The sequence below is a fragment of the Lynx rufus genome, unplaced genomic scaffold (genome assembly GCF_022079265.1).
Source record: "Lynx rufus isolate CCGP_SWC_20201006 ecotype Redwood Valley unplaced genomic scaffold, mLynRuf1.p SCAF_4, whole genome shotgun sequence".
Classification (NCBI taxonomy): domain Eukaryota; kingdom Metazoa; phylum Chordata; class Mammalia; order Carnivora; family Felidae; genus Lynx; species Lynx rufus.
Genome location: NW_025814856.1, coordinates 63,689,495 through 63,709,593, shown reverse-complemented (window position 1 = coordinate 63,709,593; position 20,099 = coordinate 63,689,495). Strand labels below are relative to the sequence as shown.

General features: G+C 49.6%; 1 protein-coding gene across 1 annotated transcript in view; it reads right to left on the bottom strand.

Moving 5' to 3' along the window:
* Nucleotides 1–20,099, bottom strand: part of ABCA13 (ATP binding cassette subfamily A member 13) — a 394,379-nt gene that overhangs the window by 163,701 nt on the left and 210,579 nt on the right. The window contains exon 42 of the mRNA XM_047096975.1: nt 12,449–12,542. Within this exon, the coding sequence (XP_046952931.1) occupies nt 12,449–12,542 (94 nt within the window). The remainder of the gene's footprint in view (nt 1–12,448; nt 12,543–20,099) is intronic.

Genomic DNA, 20,099 nt, shown 5'->3' with positions numbered 1-20,099 from the left:
CTCGGAGCCTGGAGCCTGCTTCAGATTCTGTGTCTCCCTCTCTCTGCCTCTCCCCCGCTCATTCTCTGTCTCTCTCTCTGTCTCTCTCTGTCTCTCTCTGTCTCTCTCTCTCAAAAGTAAATAAATATTAAAAACATTTTTTTAATTCTTTTAAATAAATACACAAAATGATACTCTCAACCCTTGACCCTACAATGGACGTGTAGGGTCCTAAAGGTTACCCAGAGCCACTCTGCCTCCATTTCCCCAGTTTTCCACCATTATCTTGGCAGCAAGGGGCACGCTTAAGATGAGCGAGGCCCCTCCTTTGTCAAACGTGTCACAAGAAGGGCCGATTCCAGGTCAGGGGCCATGGGTGGGAGCTACTACTCCTCACCAGCTCGGGGCTTCCTTGGGCAGCTCTGACCGAGAGGGGCTGGGCTTCACAAACTCCACCGGCCCCTTGTGGCCCCGACAGAAGCGGCTGCTCCCTGACACCTGCCGCCAGCGTTTATTGGCCCATGTCTATCACAATTCGGCCTTCTCTCTGGCACACTGCCTCATGCAGAGCCCCTGCCGGGAGCTCTCCGCTCATCTCGCTAAAGCCGCCAACAAACCTTCCCTGGCATGTGTAATTGGCGGCGGGCACGGTCCCCCCCCCACCTGGCTGGCTGGGGAGGCGGTGTTTGAAGCTGGAGGAAGTGTGGACAAAGCAGAGAAGACGGCGCTCGGGGCTGAACACCGCCGCTCGGCCTGCAAGACACATGCAGAATTTGGAACAGCTCTTTGAAGAGGCCGAGAATTACAGGCTCCCCGTGCAGGAGAGGCTGTTCAAACAGGATTGTCTCCAAAAGCAAAGGAGAGGCTGCACACCCTTCAGATTAATCACTGCCAAATTGCTTTCCATCATCACAAGAAGTAGCAATTAGGAATGAAATACAGAGGATTAAATGGTGGGAGGAAAGGGAGAAGATTTTAGGTAAAGTGGGACGGACAGAGCTGAGAATTTCACTGCAACCTCAGACCTCACATGGGGCAGGGGGGTAAGGCTTCAGTAGGGAAGTAAGGAAGGAGGGAGGGAGGAGGGAGGTGGGAAGAGAGGGGGGAAGGAAGGGAGGAGGGAGGGATGAAAGGAGGAAGGAGGAACAGGGAAGGAAGTGAAGAAGGAGGGAAGGGAGGAAGAAGAGAGGAGGGAAGAAAGAAGGGATGGATGAAGGAGGGAGGAGGAAAGGAGGACAGAAGGAAGGGAGGGAGGGAGGAAAGGAGGAGGGAGGGAGGAGGGATGGGGAAGGAAGTGAAGGAGGGAAGAGAGGGAGGAGGAAGGAGGGGAGAAAGAAGGGAGGGATGAAGGAGGGAGGAGGAAAAGACCAGGGAAGGGAGGGAGGAAGGAAAGGAGAAGGGAGGGAGGAGGGAGGGAGGGAAGGGAGAGAGGAAGGAGGGAAGGGAGAAAGGAAGGGAGGGAGGAGACAAGAAAGCCATTGCCAAAGCCTTACAAGGAGAAAACACCTGTTGCCCAGATTCACTTTGTACCAGCTGAATATGTGACATGACTTTTCACCTGAACTTTGGCCTCGATGAGACTCTAACCTGGCTGGTGTTTCTCACAGATGGCCATAGCCCACCTGAATCAAAGGAAATTGGGGTGTTTGTTAAAACCTGTAAATGTCTCAGTCTCGGCACTAAAATTTATGGAAGTTGGCCTAAGAATCTGCCATTTCAATAAGCATCCAAGTTTTTTTTTCCTTTTTTTTTTTTTTTTTTTTGATGAACGCCATCCTAACAGGGATGCGGTGATGTCTCCCTGTGGTTTTGATCCCAAGTCCTCTGACAACAAGTGACAGGGAGCATCTTTCATGCACCTGCTGTCCATCTATGGAAAAATGTCTGTTCCAATGCTTTGCCCATTTTTTAAAAAATGTTTATTTATTTTGAGAGAGAGAGAGAGCGAACAGGGGAGGGGCAAAGAGAGAGGAGGAGAGAGAATCCTAATCAGGCCCCATGCTGCCAGCACAGAGCCCAGTGTGGGGCTCGGTCCCATGAACTTTAAGACCATGACCTGAGCCAAAATCAAGAGCTGGATGCTCAACCGACAGAGCCCCCGAGGCGTTCCTGCTTTGCCCATTTTTTAATTGGGTCTCTTGTCTTTTTGCTGTCGAGTTATAGGAGCTACAGGAGTTCTCTACATATTGTGGCTATCAATCCCTGATCGGATCCATGGGGTGCAAACACTTTCTTAACAGCGGCGGATTTCCTTTTCATTCTACCAATCCCTTTGCTGTGCAGAGGCTCTTGTTGGGACAGGGGAAGCCAACGCCCTCCATGCTCTGCTGGTGGCAATGCGAACTGGTGCAGTCGCTGTGGAGGACAGTATGGAGGCTCCTCAAAAATCTCAAAAACAGAACTACCGTATGATCCACAAACCCCCCAAACCCTGAAATCAGGACCTTGGAGAGATCCCATGCAATGATGTGATGCACCAGGCACCCCACACTCCTCACACCGGCCCAAAGTCCATCAACAGATGAATAAAGAAAGAGAATGAGCGTGTGCGCACGTGTGTGTGTGTGTGTGTGTGTGTGTGAGAGAGAGAGAGAGAGAGAGAGAGACAGAGAGAGACAGAGAGAGAGAGAGACAGAGAGAGAGACAGGGATGGAGTAACTATAGAGCAACATTACTCAGCCTTATATAAATGGCAATTTGACACCTGCTACCGCATATTTGAGCCTAGTGGACATTGTGATGAGTGAAATAAACCCATCATCGCAGGACAAATACTGCTTGATTCCATTTATCTGAGGAATCTAAAATTCCCAAATTCCTGGGGCGCCTGGGGGGGGCTCAGGCTTGATGAGCGGTCATGTCATGATCTCATGATTCATGAGTTCAAGCCCCACATCAGGCTCAGTGCTGACAGTGTGGAGTCTGCTTGGGATTCTCTCTTTCCCTCTCTCTCAAAATAAATAAACATTAAAAGGGGCGCCTGGGTGGCTCAGTCGGTTGGACATCCAACTTCAGCTCAGGTCATGATCTCATGGTTCGTGAGTTCAAGCCCCGTGTCGGGCTCTGTGCTGACAGCTCGGAGCCCGGAGCCTGCTTTGGATTCTGTGTCTCCTTCTCTCTCTACCCCTTCCCTGCTCACGCTCTGTCTCTCTCTCTCAATCTCTCTCTCTCAAAAATAAATAAACATTAAAATAAATAAACACTAAAGACAGTGTTTAAAAATTTTTTTAAATAAAATAGATTCTTACAAGCAGCACAGAGTGGTGGTCGCCAGGGGCTGGAGGGGTGGATACGGGAGTCGTTGTTCAATGTACACAGAGTTTCAGTGACGCAGGACGAATCAGTATGGACCCGCTGCACTGAACCTGGGGCTTCTCTGCTGCTGCTTCTTTTCCCCAGAGGAAGAAACACGAGCATGTGGCAACCCTCCAGGGGAAGATCCAGGAGATTTGGGGGGCAGGAATTGAAGACGCAGATAAAGAAAGAATTCTTGCCTGTGCTATGGCCTGGAAGAGGGGCCTGGGGTCCTGTAGCAGCAGGGATGGGGTGTGCTGGGTGGGAGGCCTCCCTGAGAGCAGGACACCAGCAGATCAGGCTGGGGTGGGGGGCAGCTCTGACAGAGGCCACTGGGAACCTGCAAACACCCCCTGGGAGAAAACGGACACCGTCGTGTAGGTGACAGGAAAGCAGCCTGCCACCCTGTACGAGGGGCTCCAGCAGGCACTGAGGGATACAGAGGAAGGGCCGCTAGCTGCCCAGGGGAGCTGAGAGGTGGTCAGAGGAGGGGACTCCTGATCCGAGCCACGCCAGGCCTGGTCACAGGGGCTCAAAGTCTACTAGCCAAACCCCTCCACTTTGTGTGCCCAGCAACGGCACGTGCTGTTGTGTGGGACAGTCTAGCTGCCATTTCAAAACACCAAGCCCAGGTGGCTTAAACCACAGACATTCACGGCTCACAGTCAGGAGGCTGGAAGCCCAAGATCAAGGTGACCAGGTGACCGCAAGGTTGGTGTCCTCTGAGGCCTCTCCCGTGGCTGGCAGACGACCCCTTTCTCCAGGTCCCCCCGGGGTCTCCTCTGTGCGGACACTGCCATCTCTGCCCAATCCCCCCCCTTCTCACAAGGACACCAGTCAGACTGGGTAAGGACCCACTTGTACCCCTCATGGTTACCCTAATTCCCTTTCCAAAGATCCTGTATCTGCAAATACAGTCACATGCTCAGGTCCTGGGGGCTCAACATACAAATGGGGGGGGGCAGAGGAACAGGGACACAATTCATCCCAGAACACCAGTGCGCTGCTGGGAATCAGCACAAAGAGAACAGACCAAGAATTTGTGGTTCTAGACAGAATCCTCCTACAGCTATCACCCCGAAGCGGCAGACGTCCAGGGGTGCTGCTTGGACCCACTGGGTCGCTGCTGAGAAATGCAAGTTCTCAGGCCCCACCCAGGAACCCCTGAATCAGGAAATCAGGGGATGAGACCCAGGAATCTGTGTTCTATAAAATCTGCAGGTCACTGTGATGATGCTAGATCACCACCTCTCCCAGGGAGTCAAGGAGTGAATCCAGTCACCCACGCATCCTTCAAACACTGTGACACACAGTACTCTGGGGGCTTGGAAAAGCCTTTGCAGAAAAGGGACGGATCCAAAGACTGTATTTTCTTTGATCCAAAGAGACTCCAGTACCTGGCACCGTGCCTGGGTGGGAGTTTCGCGCTGGACCCACCAGGGTTCGGGCAAATCTCCACGGCTCAGTTTCTACATGAAAATAATGGCTGCAGGAAAGCCTATTTGCAAAATGTCCAGGAGGACTGAGTAAGAAAATGCACAGAGGACGCCTCTCATCGTGTCTGGTCGATGGTGTCGGGGCTCCGAGAAGAAGTGATTTGCACACCTTACATGGCAGGGACAGATGTGCTCTCTGGGCACAGTCTCTGTAACTCACTTCTCTGGCACGACTAGGCTCCCAATGCTTAAAATATCTGTATTTTATATTTTATGTTGCCTTCATCCATCTATCAGAGGAGCAAGAGGTGAGTTATTTGAGAGCGAGCCCCTTAGAAGACTTTCTGAAGATACACGGCAAGCGTGGAGGGAAGGGGTGCCTGCGGGCAGGGGCGGCCAGAGGCAGGAATCGGAACAAAAACGTAATTCCTGAAAGCACCAACAAGAAAGGGAAAGGTTTTGGTAAGTGATTATTCCAGAAATTCCCTTTCTCGAGTGTGGATCATGCTCCCGTCCCCGAAAAGTGAGTGAGCGCTTTACCCAGAAGACGGTTTCACACCGTCTCCAAAATCCTGATCCAGCCCTTAAGTAAAGTTATATCTGCTAAGTAATATGAATTTCACTGACAGAGAGGCTTCCTGTGGAGCTTTGTGGGAGGATTCGCAGAACACAATAAAACTGGGAAATTCAGGAAATGTCATACCAAATTTGTGGTCATGTGTCCTGATCTCACGTTTTGTTTTAAGTAATGAAATACTTAGATATTTTAATGACGTTTTTTCCAGTTCCATAATTTGTAATTTGGATGATAAGTAACACTGCCTTTTTATATCATATTTTACAAAGGTAATAGAAAACATAATGTTTCTTTCCTCGGGGTTCTTTTTAAAATTTAACATACCGCTCCTTTTCACATAACAGTAGTTTTTCGGTTTTTTTGCACATTTTATTTCTAACATATTTGCATGGATTTTCATAATGTCCCCCAAATTCAGAACATGAAATTACCATTTTTTTCAAAACAGATGCATCACCGTCACAAAGAGGATGTATGCGGGCAATACCTTTCAATGTAAATTATCCTAAGTTCTCAAGGATGACAAAATGTTTATGAGAACATAATCATATTTTCTTTGAATTTGCCCTTACATAAAAAAGTCATTAGCTAATGCACCTTAAAATACAAGAATGCTCAGAAATGAAGCCTTTAGGTAAAATGCTAATAATGAAAAGAGAAAATAATGTGTATGCCCAGTTAAAATAAAATTTGTATATACACGGTAAAAGAGAGACAAATTACGATATATGCAGAATATTACTACATAGAAATGACACAAGCAATAACATAAATGGATCAAAGCGGCAAAATACGGAGAAAAAACAGACTCCTGTGCACACACGATGACCCCATTTACATGAAGTCCAACAACAAGCACAATTACTGTAAGGTGAGGGCATCACCTTTTGGGGAGGGGGTCTGACTTGGAGAGGGCAGTGGGCCCAGCAAGGTGCTGGGAATGCTCTATCTGGACCCGGGTGGTGGTGACACCATATAAAAACTCATCTAATCGTGTGATCAAGAAATATGCCATTTGTGATAAAAATACAAGCAGTTGATGTTACTAAAGCAAACTTAAGACACTATCCTTCAAAACTACATCATTCATGAGGGAAGGAAACAACAACCGTGTTGTAAGAGAGAAAATTTAAATGGCTAATAAACCCGAAGGGGAATTCAATTTAGCATATGGTACTAGTCGTTTGGCACGGAGAGGTCTACAATGGCCCCCCAATCACCCCTACTTCACAGAAGGTTCCAATTCCCCGAGTGTGGGTAAGACCTTGAACACATGGCTGTCACCCCCCACCCTTGGATTACGCGTACAGAAAAAGTGAAGAGCTTTGGAAGATCTGGTCACTGATCAGTCGCCTTTCAGTGAATCAAAACAAGAGATTCTTGTGCTCACTTTGAAGCAGAAACATGTCCTGTTGGGAGGGGACCATGTGGCTAAGATTCCAGATGACTCCTAGGAGCTGAGAGCACACCCAACCGACAGCCAGCCAAGCCCCAGGTGGACGTTGGTCCTAAACCCACACAGAGCTGAATTCTGCCAACAAGCTCAATGGGCTTCTAAGACAGCCCTGTTAAGAGTTGGTGGTCTTGTGATACTGTGCTTTATAATGAGGAGACCCTGGGGGGCTCAGCTGCTTACGCGTCCGACTTCGGCTCAGGTCACGATCTCACAGTTCGTGGGTTCGAGTCCTCCGTCGGGCTCTGTGGTGACAGCTCGGAGCCTGCTTGGGATTCTGTGTGTGTCTCTCTCTCTGTCCCTCCCATGTTCACACACATACACACACACACACACACACACACACACACACATTCTTTCTCTCTCTCTCTCAAAATTAAATGAACATTAAAATTTTTTTTTAAATAAATAAGATGTGATTTATACTAAGAAATGTGTATCTGCTCTTTGTCCCTTTCTTGCAGACCTCTGGATTTTCCTAAGTGGTGACAGCAACAAGGGTGTCTGTAGTTATGTCAATGACCTTAATGAGGTGACTTTTGGAACTCACTCTAACTAAGAGCCTGGGGAATCCACCACATAACTACAGGGTTGGACCTTCCAACCTCCCCTTGACCCCTCACTGGCCAGCGGCCAATGATTTAATCAGTCATGCCGGTGTAATGAAGCCGCCATAAAACCCCGAAAGGATGGGGTTCAGAGAGCCCCCATGTGGGTGAGCACTTGGCATTCGGGGAGAGTGGCGCCTGGAGAGGCCTGGGAACTCTGCAGCCCCTCCCACGTGCCCTGACTTTTACATCTGGCAAATTCTAACACATGCTTCATGGTGGGTGAACCTTAAAGCCATTCTGCTAAATGACATAAGCCAATCGCCAGAGAGCAAACAGTGTAGGCTTCATCTTACATGGGTCTCGAGAACAGTGAGCTTCATACAGATTAAAAGGGGAAAGCTGTCTGCCAGGGGCGGGGAAGGGGGGGATTCAGGGCTTATTGCCTACGGTTTCGGTTGGAGAAGGCGAGAGAGCTCTGGAGACGGCGGTCACGGCTGCAAAATAACGTAAATGTACTGGATGCCACAGAACAGTACCCGTAAAAATGGTAAAGCTTGTATGAAGCCTATTCTACCCCAGGGAATGAAAGAATGAATGAATGAATGAATATTACAGTTCACCACATTCATCAATCATTTGGTGTTCTCCTCTGCTAATAAACTTTTTAGGTGAAAAAAATAAAAATAAAAAGTAAGAATTAAGACTGTGTCTCAGAGACCGACTCAACCAAACCAGAGGGCTCCGAGGGAGCTTCGTGGTGCCGTTCCCTCTGCCCCCCACCATCTCTGCAGAACCAAAAATAGAGAAGAAATTATCTCACAAAAAGATCTGGATTGGGTCTGATGAGGAATACTACTGGAATCCAAGGAAGTTCCACAAAGTTCCTGAGAAAGTAGCTCGTCAGATACAATGTCAGCACGGACGAAAGGTTCAGGAAGAGACAAAAAGTATGATTTATGCAACTAAAGAGGCTAACACGCGTGACACAAAAGCCGACAGAAGCCGTGGGAGGAAGAGACAATCGGGCAATGAGCTGGAAACAACAACACTCCAATTTCACTACTGGATAGAATGAGCTACCAGAACATCAAGGAGGATATCGCACACTTGAACAGCTGTGTAGACAAGGCAGACAGAAGGGCATCTATGGAACATACCACCATCACGACAGATACATACTCCTCTCAGGGGCACAAGGAGCACTCGGAAGGTAGACCGTATTCCAGCCCATAAACGAGCCTTAGTAAGTTAAAAAGGTGTAAAATCATACAAAACATTTTCCTCTGGTCAGAGTAGAACGATATGGGACTGTAGTAACAAAAATAAATCTGGGAAACTCACAAATATGTGGAAATTTGAAAACATAATCTTGGAGCCACCTGGCTGGCTCAGTTGGAAGAAAGAGCTTGCGACTCTTGATCGTGGGGTCGTGAGTTCAAGCCCCACGCTGGGCGTAGCAATCACTTAAATATTTTTAAAATAATAGTAGACGCGCGTGGGGGGCTCAGGTAGTTAAGCGTCCGACTTTGGCTCAGGTCATGATCTCACAACTTGTGGGTTCAAGCCCTGCGCCGGGCTCTGTGCTGACAGCTCGGAGCCCGGAGCCTGCTTCGGATTCTGTGTCTCCCTCTCTCTCTCTGTCCCTCCCCCACTAGCGCCCTGTCTCTATCTCTCTCTGTCAAAAATAAACAAGCAAAAAAATTTTTTAAAGCATAATCTTAAATAACCAGTGTGCCAAAGAAGAAATCAAAGGAAAAGTTCGTAAATACTCGTAGATAAATAAAAGTGAAGACACAAGATCCGCAGATTGGGGGGCCCACGGAAGCAGCATGCAAAGGGGCATTCACAGCTGTAAATGGGAGTGTAAAAGAAGAAAGATCTCAAATCAGGAGAAAAAGAGCAAACCACATCTAATGCAAGTCAAAGGAAGGAAATAATAAAAATCAGAGCTGAAATTCATGAAATGGAAATGGAGAATGAACAGAGTATCACTGAAAATAATAGCTGTTTCTGTGAGATTAACAAAATTGACAACATGTTAGCTAAATTAACCCCCCCCCAAAAAAAAGAGGAAGTGTAAATTTTTAGATTCAGAAATGCAAGATTCTGGTTACTACCAAGCCCACCTAAATAAAAGGGATCATAGATGGATGTTATGGACAGCTATCCGCCAATAAATCAGGTAACTCACATGAAACAGACGTGTGCCGAGGAAGACACAAAACATCGAAACTGACTCAGGAAGAGATAAATAATATGAATAGATGTATAACAAGTAAAGAAACCAAAATATTAGTTTCTTTAAAAACTACCTGCAAAGAAAATTCAGACCCAGATGGCTTCACTGGTGAATTCGACCAGACATGTATTAAAGAATGAATTCTTCACAAATACTTCCAAAAAAATACAAGAGGAGGAAGTACTTCCCAACTCATACTGTGAGATGAGTAATAAATACCACAATGGCAACACCAGACAAAGACATCAAGAGAAAAACAAAACAGAACTGCAGACCATTATAGACTCAAAAGCCCCAACAAATACTAACAAATCAAACCCAGCAATCTATTAAAAGAATTATATATCATGAAACCAAGTGGAATTTATCTGAGTTGGTCAATGAAATGAAGCTTTAACACCTAAAACTCAATTCGTGTAATATATCACATCAATAAATAAAGGGCAAAAAATACACATGATCATCTCAGTAGATGCAGAAAAAGCATTTGGCAATATCCCCCCACCCGTTCATGATGAAAACCTCTCATCAAACCAGAAATAGAAATTTCCACGACTGCATAAAAGGCATCCATGAAAACCCCAGGGTTAACATCCCACTTCTCACAATTCCACAATAAAAGACTTACAACTCCAGAAATAAAATTAGCCCAATTTTTTATTTTTTTTTTAAATTTTTTTTTTCAACGTTTATTTATTTTTGGGACAGAGAGAAACAGAGCATGAACGGGGGAGGGGCAGAGAGAGAGGGAGACACAGAATGGGAAACAGGCTCCAGGCTCTGAGCCATCAGCCCAGAGCCTGACGCGGGGCTCGAACTCACGGACCGCGAGATCGTGACCTGGCTGAAGTCGGACGCTTAACCGACTGCGCCACCCAGGCGCCCCTAGCCCAATTTTTTAAATGGGCAAAAGATCTGAACAGACATTTCTCCAAAACGATGTGCAAACACCGATAAGCTGACAAAGAGAGACTCCACATCGTCGGCCGTCAGGAGAATACAAATCAAAACCACCACGAGCGAGCGCCCCCGCCAGCCCCCCGAGTTGTCTGGGGTCCACACCACAGGCAGTCACAAGTGGCCAGTGGGCAAGTGGGAGAAACTGGATCCCCCTGTCCTGCTTGGGGGAACGTCAACAGCGTGCCTTTAGGTAACAGCGTGACGGTCAGTCCGTCATACAGCTAAACGTGCAATCCAGCAATTCCACTCCCAGGCATGTGCCCAGGAGAAAATACATGCCTGTAAAAACCTTGCACACAAATGTTCGTGATGGCGTATTCTTAAGAGCCAAACACCGGAAGCAATCCAAATGACCAATAGCTAATGGACAAAATGTGGTGTATCCATACAGAGGAAGGGCATCCGACCATCAAAGAAAATGAAGCATTGACACCCGTTGCCACGTGGATGACCCTTGTTGGGAACATGATGCTAAGTGAAAAAGCCAGTCAAGGGGCTCCTGGGGGGGGGCAGTCGCTTAAGCGTCCAATTCTTGATTTCAGCTCTGGTCATGATGTCACAGTTCGTGAGTTCGAGCCTTGCATCAGGCTCTGCTCTGACAGTGCAGAGCCTGCTCGGGATTCTCTCTCTCTCTGTCTCTCTCTCTCTCTCCTTCTCTCTCTGCCCCTCCCCTGCTTGCTCTCTTACACTCTCTCTCTCAAAATAAATCAACTTAAAAAAAAAGAAAAAGGCAGTCAAAAAAGACCACATATTACATGATAACATTTGTATGAAATGCCCAGAATAAGCACATGTACAGAAACAGACGGCAGTTCCCAGGGCAACGGGAAGGAACAGCTAAGTCGAGGCACATTTTCTTTTCAGGATAAAGGAAATTGTCCCACAGCCGACAGTGGGGACGGATGCCCAACTCCGAATACACTAAGAACTGCTGAACGGTACACGTTAAGTGGGCGAATGGTGTGGTATGTGAATTATATCTCAGAACAACTGCTTACGTCAGATACGCCCAACCCACTGAATCATTAGGGACAAGCAAATTAAAACCACTATGAGAAACCACTGCAAACCAATTACAATGCCTAAAACAGGTCATTAAAAATACGTATTTATTTTGAGAGAGAGAGAGCATGCAAGAGAGCAGGGGAGGAGCATAAAGAGAGAGAAAGAAAGAAAGAGAATCCCAAGCAGGCTCTGTGCTGTCAGTGCAGAGCCTGATGCCGGGCTCGAACTCACAAACTGTGACATCATGACCTGAGCTGAAATCAAGAGTCAGATGCTTATGCGACTGAGCCCCCCATGCATCCTCGAAACAGGTTTTTTGAGGCTGGTTACGCCAGATCTGCAGGAAGGGGGCAGCTGGCACTTTGTCCCCCTGTCCACCCACCAGCCCACTCACCTCCAGGGCCCAGCTCAGCACTCGCAGTGTGCCACTGTTCCTAAATAGGCAGCGACAGCCACACCCTGGAAACCACACCTGGCGTCTGTCCCGGCCCCCATGCCCGCGCGAGCAGATGTCAGCACTTGGCACCTAGGTCCACACTGAGGTCCCGCAGGGACAGAAGCCCCGGGAAGGCAGAGCTCCTAGATGCTCCTGGCACGCAGCCCGCGCGTCACAGGCACACAGAGAACACAGGTTGAGTCGCGTTGTATGTGACGCAGAGGACACCGGATGACGGATGACGGTCCTCCTTACCCTGATTTTACACAAGAAGAAACCTCTTCTACGGTAAGTCCCGATCTGAAGGAGAGATAAAGCTGCTCGCCAAGCACGCGCTCACTTTATACCAGTCAGGACGAGACCTTCAGCCTTGCTCCCTGGGCCGTGACCTGTGTCCCCAGTTACCGCCCCGGCTGCCTTCAGTCCCTTCATGTCCCAGCTTTGCGCCGAGCGGCTCTGGGGGAAGGATGAAGACGTCATCCCCTCAGCAGAAATGCAGAGACGTGTCGGGTACTTACAGTGCTCTGGAGGCCCGTGGTCCCGCGGCTCAACGCCAGCTCCCAGAGCAGCGTCTGATTGCTTTTTGGAACCTTGCAGCAGCATCAGGAACACCTTTACGAAAATTAAAAAAGACCTTCTTATTATCTCCTACCCATTTTCACAACGCACTCCTGGCCTTTAGCCTCAGTCCCCCAGTGAGGTCATTATGACAACAAACACCACACACCGTTATCTCATGAGCTTTTCCCGTTACTGGCCTGGCGGTAAGGCCGCCCGGTTCTCTGCAAGCTGGTTGTAAGGCTGCTCTGGGGATACAAGGCGAGGGAAACCTGACCGTGGACCTCAGGGCATTTACGGGCATGGTGGGGTCAATCCAAGCAAAAAGCAGGCAGGGCAAAGGAGGCGCCCACGATACAGTGTCCAATGCAACAGGGAGTTGTGGCTGGCTACACCAGAGTCTTAGAAGTTCAGAGATGGGGGGGCGCCTGGGTGGCACAGTCGGTTGAGTGTCCGACTTCAGCCAGGTCACGATCTCGCGGTCCGTGAGTTCGAGCCCCGTGTCAGGCTCTGGGCTGATGGCTCGGAGCCTGGAGCCTGCTTCGGATTCTGTGTCTCCCTTTCTCTCTGCCCCTCCCCCGTCCATGCTCTGTCTCTCTCTGTCTCAGAAACAAACATTAAAATTAAAAAAAAAAAAAAAAAAGAAAAAAAAAAAGAAGTTCAGAGATGGGGGCGCTTGGGGGGGCTCAGTCGGTTAAGCATCTGACTCTTGATCTCGGCTCAGGTCAGAGTCTCACAGTTTGTGGGTTCAAGCCCCACATCAGGCTCTGAGCTGACAACACGAACCCTGCTTAGGATTCTCTCTCACCCTCGCTCTCTGCTCCTCCCCCATTTGTGCTGTCTCTCTCTCTCTCTCTCTCTCTCTCTCAAAATAAATAAATAAACTTAAAAAAAAAGTTCAGAGACTGAACGGAGAAACTCGTGACATAGCTTACTTGGCATGGGTGAGACACACTGGTAAGAGCCCCCACTGGACATGGCGTTTCCACGGGAGTGCCACGTCCCCGGGAGCGGCGTGTTTAAGTAACGGCTTGAGGTCTCTATTCAGTTCATGCTGGAAGCAAAATCCAGTTTCAGTGAGTTCAGATCCAACGACTGGGTCCCAAACCAGCACGAGAGGTGAGAAGCCGCCTGAGCCCTAGAGGCACCTGGAGGTCTGGCAGGTTCCACGGAGAGGTGAGGGGGTGTCCCTAGCATACATCGGCAGGTGCGTGGGACCGGCGGCTGGCTCGTGCATGAACGCCCTGTGCCACCACCACCGCAGGAAGGGCTAGGGCTCAGGGCTTGAGGACGACGCTCCCCACGACACGTCAGGCCAGCGGCATGGGACCCAGGGCCCGCCGTGTCGGCCGCATGGTGTCGGGAGCAGGGGTGGCACTGATGAGCAGCTGAAATTCGGTGGATGACGGCTTCCAGTCATTTGTGCGAACCGCACTTGGCGTTTCCGTAAACAGCGCAACCTCTGATTGCTTATTTAAGGGAGTGAGTACAAAGGTACTGACTATCTCTGGGTGTTTGGGGGACCCTCCAGCCCGCAGGGAAGGCGGGGAGAGGGCACCAGAGAAGAGAAGAAAGCAAGAAGCCTGCGGGAGGGCAGAGACGCATCATTTCTCTGCGTGTGGCTCATTAGTTTGACACAGAATCCCGCTGAGAGAATCCAAGTCCCGCCCCGGTGAAGGGCCACGAGGTTTCACTGGATCCTACGTGGGGACTCTGAATCGTAAGATGACCCCTTGCGGATTCCAGGAAGACCCCGAGGAAAAGAAGCAAACCTCACGACCCCTCGCGTATCACCTGCATCACCACCACCAGGAATAATAGTAACTAACAATTAGTAACAATGCTGTGCCAGTGCGTCACTTTGGGAAACTGTTTGCCGCTCTTACTTTCCCCTCACGATAAACGGTAACAGTAAGACGTGTAACCGAGGGGTTGCAAGCACTGAACGCATTGCTGCATGGCGGAAGGAAAATGCCCAACGGAAGCTCCCACGTCTGGTCCTAGGAGAGGCCAAGCAGGGGGAGGACGAGAAGTACCGTGTGGCACGTCCCTGAGGTGTCACTTCAATTCATTCTCAGCCCAACCCAGTGAGACCAGTACTGTTAGCCCCACTAATGAGGAACGCACCGAGGACTGACGAGTTAAGCCTTCACCCAGCGCATTCAGAAAGATACATATTCATCCAGGGCATTTATAGAGAACAAAATTAAAAACAGTAGAAATAGGGGCACCTGGGTGTCTTGGTCAGTTGAGTGTCCAACTCGTGATTTCGGTTCAGGTTGTGATCCCAGGGTAATGGGATCAAGCCCCACATCAGGTTCTGTGCTGACAGCCTGGAGCCTCCTTGGGATTCTCTCTCCCTCTCTCTCTGCCCCTCCCCTCCTCTATCTCTTTCTCTCAAAAATAAATAAATATTTTTATGGGGTGCCTGGGTGGCTCAGTCAGTGAAGCATCCAACTTCGGCTCAGGTCATGATCTCAGTTTTTGGGTTCAAACCCCCTGTCGGGCTGTGTGCTGACAGCTTGGAACCTGGAGCCTGCTTGGGATTCTGGGTCTCCCTCTTTCTCTGCCCCTCCCCTGTTCATGCTCTGTGTCTGTGTCTCAAAAATAAATAAACATTTAAATAAAATTTTTAAAAAGGAATAAAATAAATAGATATTCTTTAAAAAGGGAATTCTTTTTTAAAAATTTCTTTAATGTGTATTTATTTTTGAGAGAGAAAGAGAGACAGAGCACGAGCAAGGGAAGGGGCAGAGAGGCAGAGAGAGAGGGAGACACAGAATCCGAAGCAGGATCCAGGCTCTGAGCCGTCAGCACAGAGCAGGACACGGAGCTCAAACCCACGAATGGCGAGATCATGACCTGAGACGAAGTCAGATGTTTAACCGACTGAGCCACCCAGGCGCCCCTTAAAAAAGGAATTCTTAAAAAAAAAAAAAAAACAGTGGAAGCGGTACAAGTCAAGAATTATTCATTGAGAAGAAACTTTCCTCTGTATCTTATTCTAAATGGAATTTTCATTCAATGTTCAAAAGTAATTGTGAATTATATAAAGCATATCTTGATAACACCTTGGTAATAATCTCCATCTATCTTTTTAAACTTCCCCTCCCTTCCCCTTTTCATAACAAGACAGTGTGTGTGTGTGTGCACTTGTGCACGTGTGTGTGCACAAGCATGCGTGGGAGGAAAAGAGACAGTAAGGGCAGAGGTCTTGCTGTCCGTGCTCTCAGGGGTCACTGGGGAATGCTGTCGATCACAGCACAACACTAAGTACCGGGGACACGGAGGGGATTCTCCAGCCTCCCCTGCGGAAAGGGAAAGGCAAGGCGAAGACAGTAAGGATGCTATGAGCGCCACCTGGTGTCGGCGTGCCCTGACTGCAGCCACACCGCCCGGGGACACCTGGCAGCAGGAAAAACACCAAGGTAGCCCAGTGAGCGGAAAGGCCCAAATAAAGCTCAAATTTTGAACAGCAGTATGACGGTGATTGACGTTTTCAAAAGTCTGAGTTCCCGATGGCGGCTGCCATCCTGGTTATTCTGGGCTGCAAGTCCGGTGCCAAATGGAAGCCGTGAGCCCGTGGTCCTGCAGCCACCCTGGTCGAGGGTCTCAGGGAAACACGGCACCCGGGACGGAACGTGACCCAGGCGGGGAACCCCTGCCCCACGGATGTGGGCGACGGAAGTGCCACGTCGTGGTCTGCACCCTTGCTTTATTATCTGATGCACACAATCCCTAACACAACCTTCCATCAGTATTTGTAGCTGGAGGCCGAACTTGACACATTTTCCTAAAGGAGTGGAACAGGGAAGCCTACGCCGGGTCTCAGGCGGTCAAGGACGAGGACGCAGCACGCGACCACGAAGTCTCATTACACACAAGCCTGGGAGAGTCCGTTCCACACACGGAAACATCCCTTCATGAGACAGAGCACAAACCACGGGCCGCTTCGCGGGAAGGCGTCTGAGCGGAGACGAGGCGTCTCACATCCGGCGATGCTTCCCGAAGTCTAGGGAGAGTGCAGCCCCCGGGCGTCTGCGGAAGGCCGCCACGGGCACCTCTTCCCGCTCCGACGGCGTCTTCTCCATCCTCACAACGAGACCAGGCCACGGGCCACTGCATGCGAACCACACAGACGCACAGCGGCCTCTTCCAAAGGACAGGCCCGGAAAGTGGTTTTCTGTCTCACAAGTTCAGAATTTCACGGGAACGAGCTCAGGCTTCCCAAGGCAAAGGGAAATCAGACGAAGACGGGTCAAACTACTCTTACCAACCTTCACCTGAGGTCATCGCGTGACCGGAACAGGAGCGAAACAGATGAGGACATTCCGCTCAACAGCAAAAATACCAGCGGTGCAACGAAAACACGGGCTGACGGCCAACAGGCGCGTGAGGAGATGCTCTGCCTCACTCAGCACCAGGGAAATGCAAATCAAAACCACGATGCGGTGTCACCTCACACCTGTCGGCTAGAATCCAAATGACAAGGAGTGACAGGTGCTGGTGAGGATGTGGAAGAAGGGAATCCCTCGCGCACAGCCAGTGCGAATGCAAACGGGTACGGCCACTGTGGACAGCAGCATGGAGGGTCCTCAAAAGGTTAAAGGTAGAACTACCCTGTGACCCAGCAATCCCACCTCTGGGTAGTTTATCCTAAAGAAAAAGAAAACACTACGTTGAAAAGACACCTGCTTCTCGTGGTCACCATAGCATCACGTACGGGAGCTGAGACACGGAAACAGCCGTAAATGAAGGGGGATAAAGACGGTGTGGGATATATACACGCAATGAAGTATGACTCAGCCACAAAAGGGAAGGAAATCCTGCCTTTTGCCACAACCCTGGGGACATTATGCTAAGTGAGATAAGTTGGACAGAGAAAGGCAAAAACCCTATGATCTCACTCATACATAGAACATTAAAAAAAAAACCAGATTGGTGGTTGCCAGGGGAGAGTGGGGCGGGGGGCGGGGGGTGCAAAACGGGCACAAGGGGTCAAAAGATACAAACTTCCACTTAAAAGATAAGTAAGTCCTGGGGATGTGATCTGTAACATTACGACTCCAGTTAATGAGACTGGGCTTTGTATCTGAAAGTTGCAAAGAGAGTAGATTATAGAAGTTCTTTCCATGAGAAAAATAACCATGTGAGGGGCCCCTGGGTGGCTCCGTTGGTTAAGCGTCTGACTCTTGATTCCGGTTCAGGTCATGATCTCAGGGTTCGTTGAGATCAAGCCCCACATCGGACTTTGTGCTGACAGTGTGGAGCCTGCTTGGGATTCTCTATCTCCCTCTCTCTCTGCCCCTCCCCTGCCCACTCTCTCTCTCAAAATCAACAATAAACATTAAAGAAAGAAAAATAACTATATGACATGACGCATGATAACTTCCAACAGCCATCAGCATCACACATACATACATCAAATCATCATGTCGTACACCGTAAACTAATATGATATTGTATGTCAATAAAACTAGGGGGAGAAGGTAGAAATCTCAAGGACGCTATCCAGTGCAGAAACAATTTATAATTTAGCAGAAGTATGGATTGAAAGCCTACGGCATTTCTGCTCTCTGTTCGCAAAGAACAGTATGTTCAACAGTTTGCAGATTCTTCATCTGAGGCCTGAGGTTTTTTTCATTTAGAAGGGCTGCAGGGTCTGAGCACTTACGGCAGCCCGGGGTCACCTCAACACTGATTGTGCCATCAATCCCTCAGACCGCGGGGCTACGTGCACCCCACCGCCAAGTAGTCTCAGACCCCCAACTTGACCTGCATTTAAAGTGTCCATTTGATGGACTGTGTCCCAGAGATGGGCAGTGCAAGGTGCCTTCAGCTGAGACGCTGAGGAAATGCATGAAGACGACCGACTCCGCAAGACAATGACGGCATTGTCCTAACCAACAGATGACATCAGCACAGGGACGGTGTCCAAAGTTGGACCAAAATGTAAACTGTGCTGTGGTTTCGTTTTGTTTTCATTTTCCCAAAAGTAACAGTTTTAAGAAGCAGAAGATAAAACCGTGGGGAGAGCCTACGTGGTAAGGAACAGGAGAGTCACTGGCTAGTCCTCTCCAGACGCAGGAGTCTGGGCAGATCTGTCCCTTGGCAGGCCACACACAGTGCATACGGTAAGAGTCTACCATTTCACAGGAGCGTCTGTTCATTCCCGATCTCTGTTGGAACAGATGACCACAAACATGGATGGAAAGCAACAGCGGCTTATCATCTGATAACCCGGGGCTGGTTCCTTCCACGGACCCCACGGGAGAAGGAACCCCTTGCCTTTTTCATCTTCTAGTGGCCGCCTACATGCTCACGGCCCCGTGCTCCGTGTTCAAAGCGCATCACCCCAATCCCTGCCTCCACCAAGGCCTCTCCTTCCATCCGTCTGACCTTCACATGTCCTTCTGACGAGCACACTACTCAGTACACGGCTCCACACTGATAATCCAGGATAGCCTTCCCGTCATAAGATCTGTGCAGCGGACAACCGCAGGTCCAGGGATTCCGGAGATTAGGATGCAGACATGCTCAGGGCCTTTGTTCAGTCCACCGCAGAACCACGCACCATCGGTGCAGCTTGGAAACAAGGGCCGTTGGTGTGATGCGTCCCCAGACACCGGAGAGACGGTACCAGTCAGGAGCGCGGGTGGAGGGTTTTGGCGTCTGCCACAACTGAACTCCAATTCCCGACTTTGGGCGACGGGGCCCCTTTCTCACATGCAGTCCCTCAGTCTCCTTCTGCACAAGGGGATGAGGACTTCAACTTCAGTGCGTTTCTAAATTTGATAAGGCCAAGCTTGGGTTGGATCCACGCTGCCCTGTGATGGCTTTTTTTCCCCCCACACACAACATGAAACGACGGGCCAGCACGGCAGTCAGAGGGCAAATAGCACATTCGGCACCGAGCTGACACCAGGCTTAGAGCAAGCGGTAAGAACCTGAGTCTGCTCTACATTTAAAAGACCTGGGGCGCCCAGATGGCACAGTCAGTTGAGCATCCGACGCTTGATTTTGGCTCAGGTCATGGTCTCATGGTTCGTGAGGTCGAGCCCCACCCCTGCTTCTGTGCTGACAGTGCAAAGCCTGCTTGGGATTCTCTCTCTCTCCTCCTCTTTCTCTGCCCCTACCTCACTCTCAATCTCATTCTCTCAAAATAAATAAACTTTAAAAAAAGAATTTTAAAGACCTAAGTCTCCAAATGAAGAACCCTGAAATTACTGGGTTTATTGTCCCCCGAGGAGAAAACACAGGGTGTCAGGTGACAGAAGGAACATGTTGGGGCCAGCAGCCTCCCCTCCCCATCTCAGGCAGACTCGAGGGGGGAAGGGAGGCAGCTCCTTGGCTTTCAGCGGCTGCAGGAAGAACACACCAGATTGGGGCTGGGGCATCCAGGAGGGGCTGGGGGGGCGCAGGTTCCGTCCAGGGGGCATTAAACCTGTGGTGCTCCAGAGGTGTGGGCGGATTGGGCAAACAAGGGGACAGCCTCCGATACGGAAGCTGAGTCTGCCCCGGTCAGGGAGGGAGAGACAAAGACGAAGAGGGGACACTCGAGGAACCCAGTGTGGCTGGCCTGGCCCTGGGGGGTTTCCCCGTGGAGGTGAA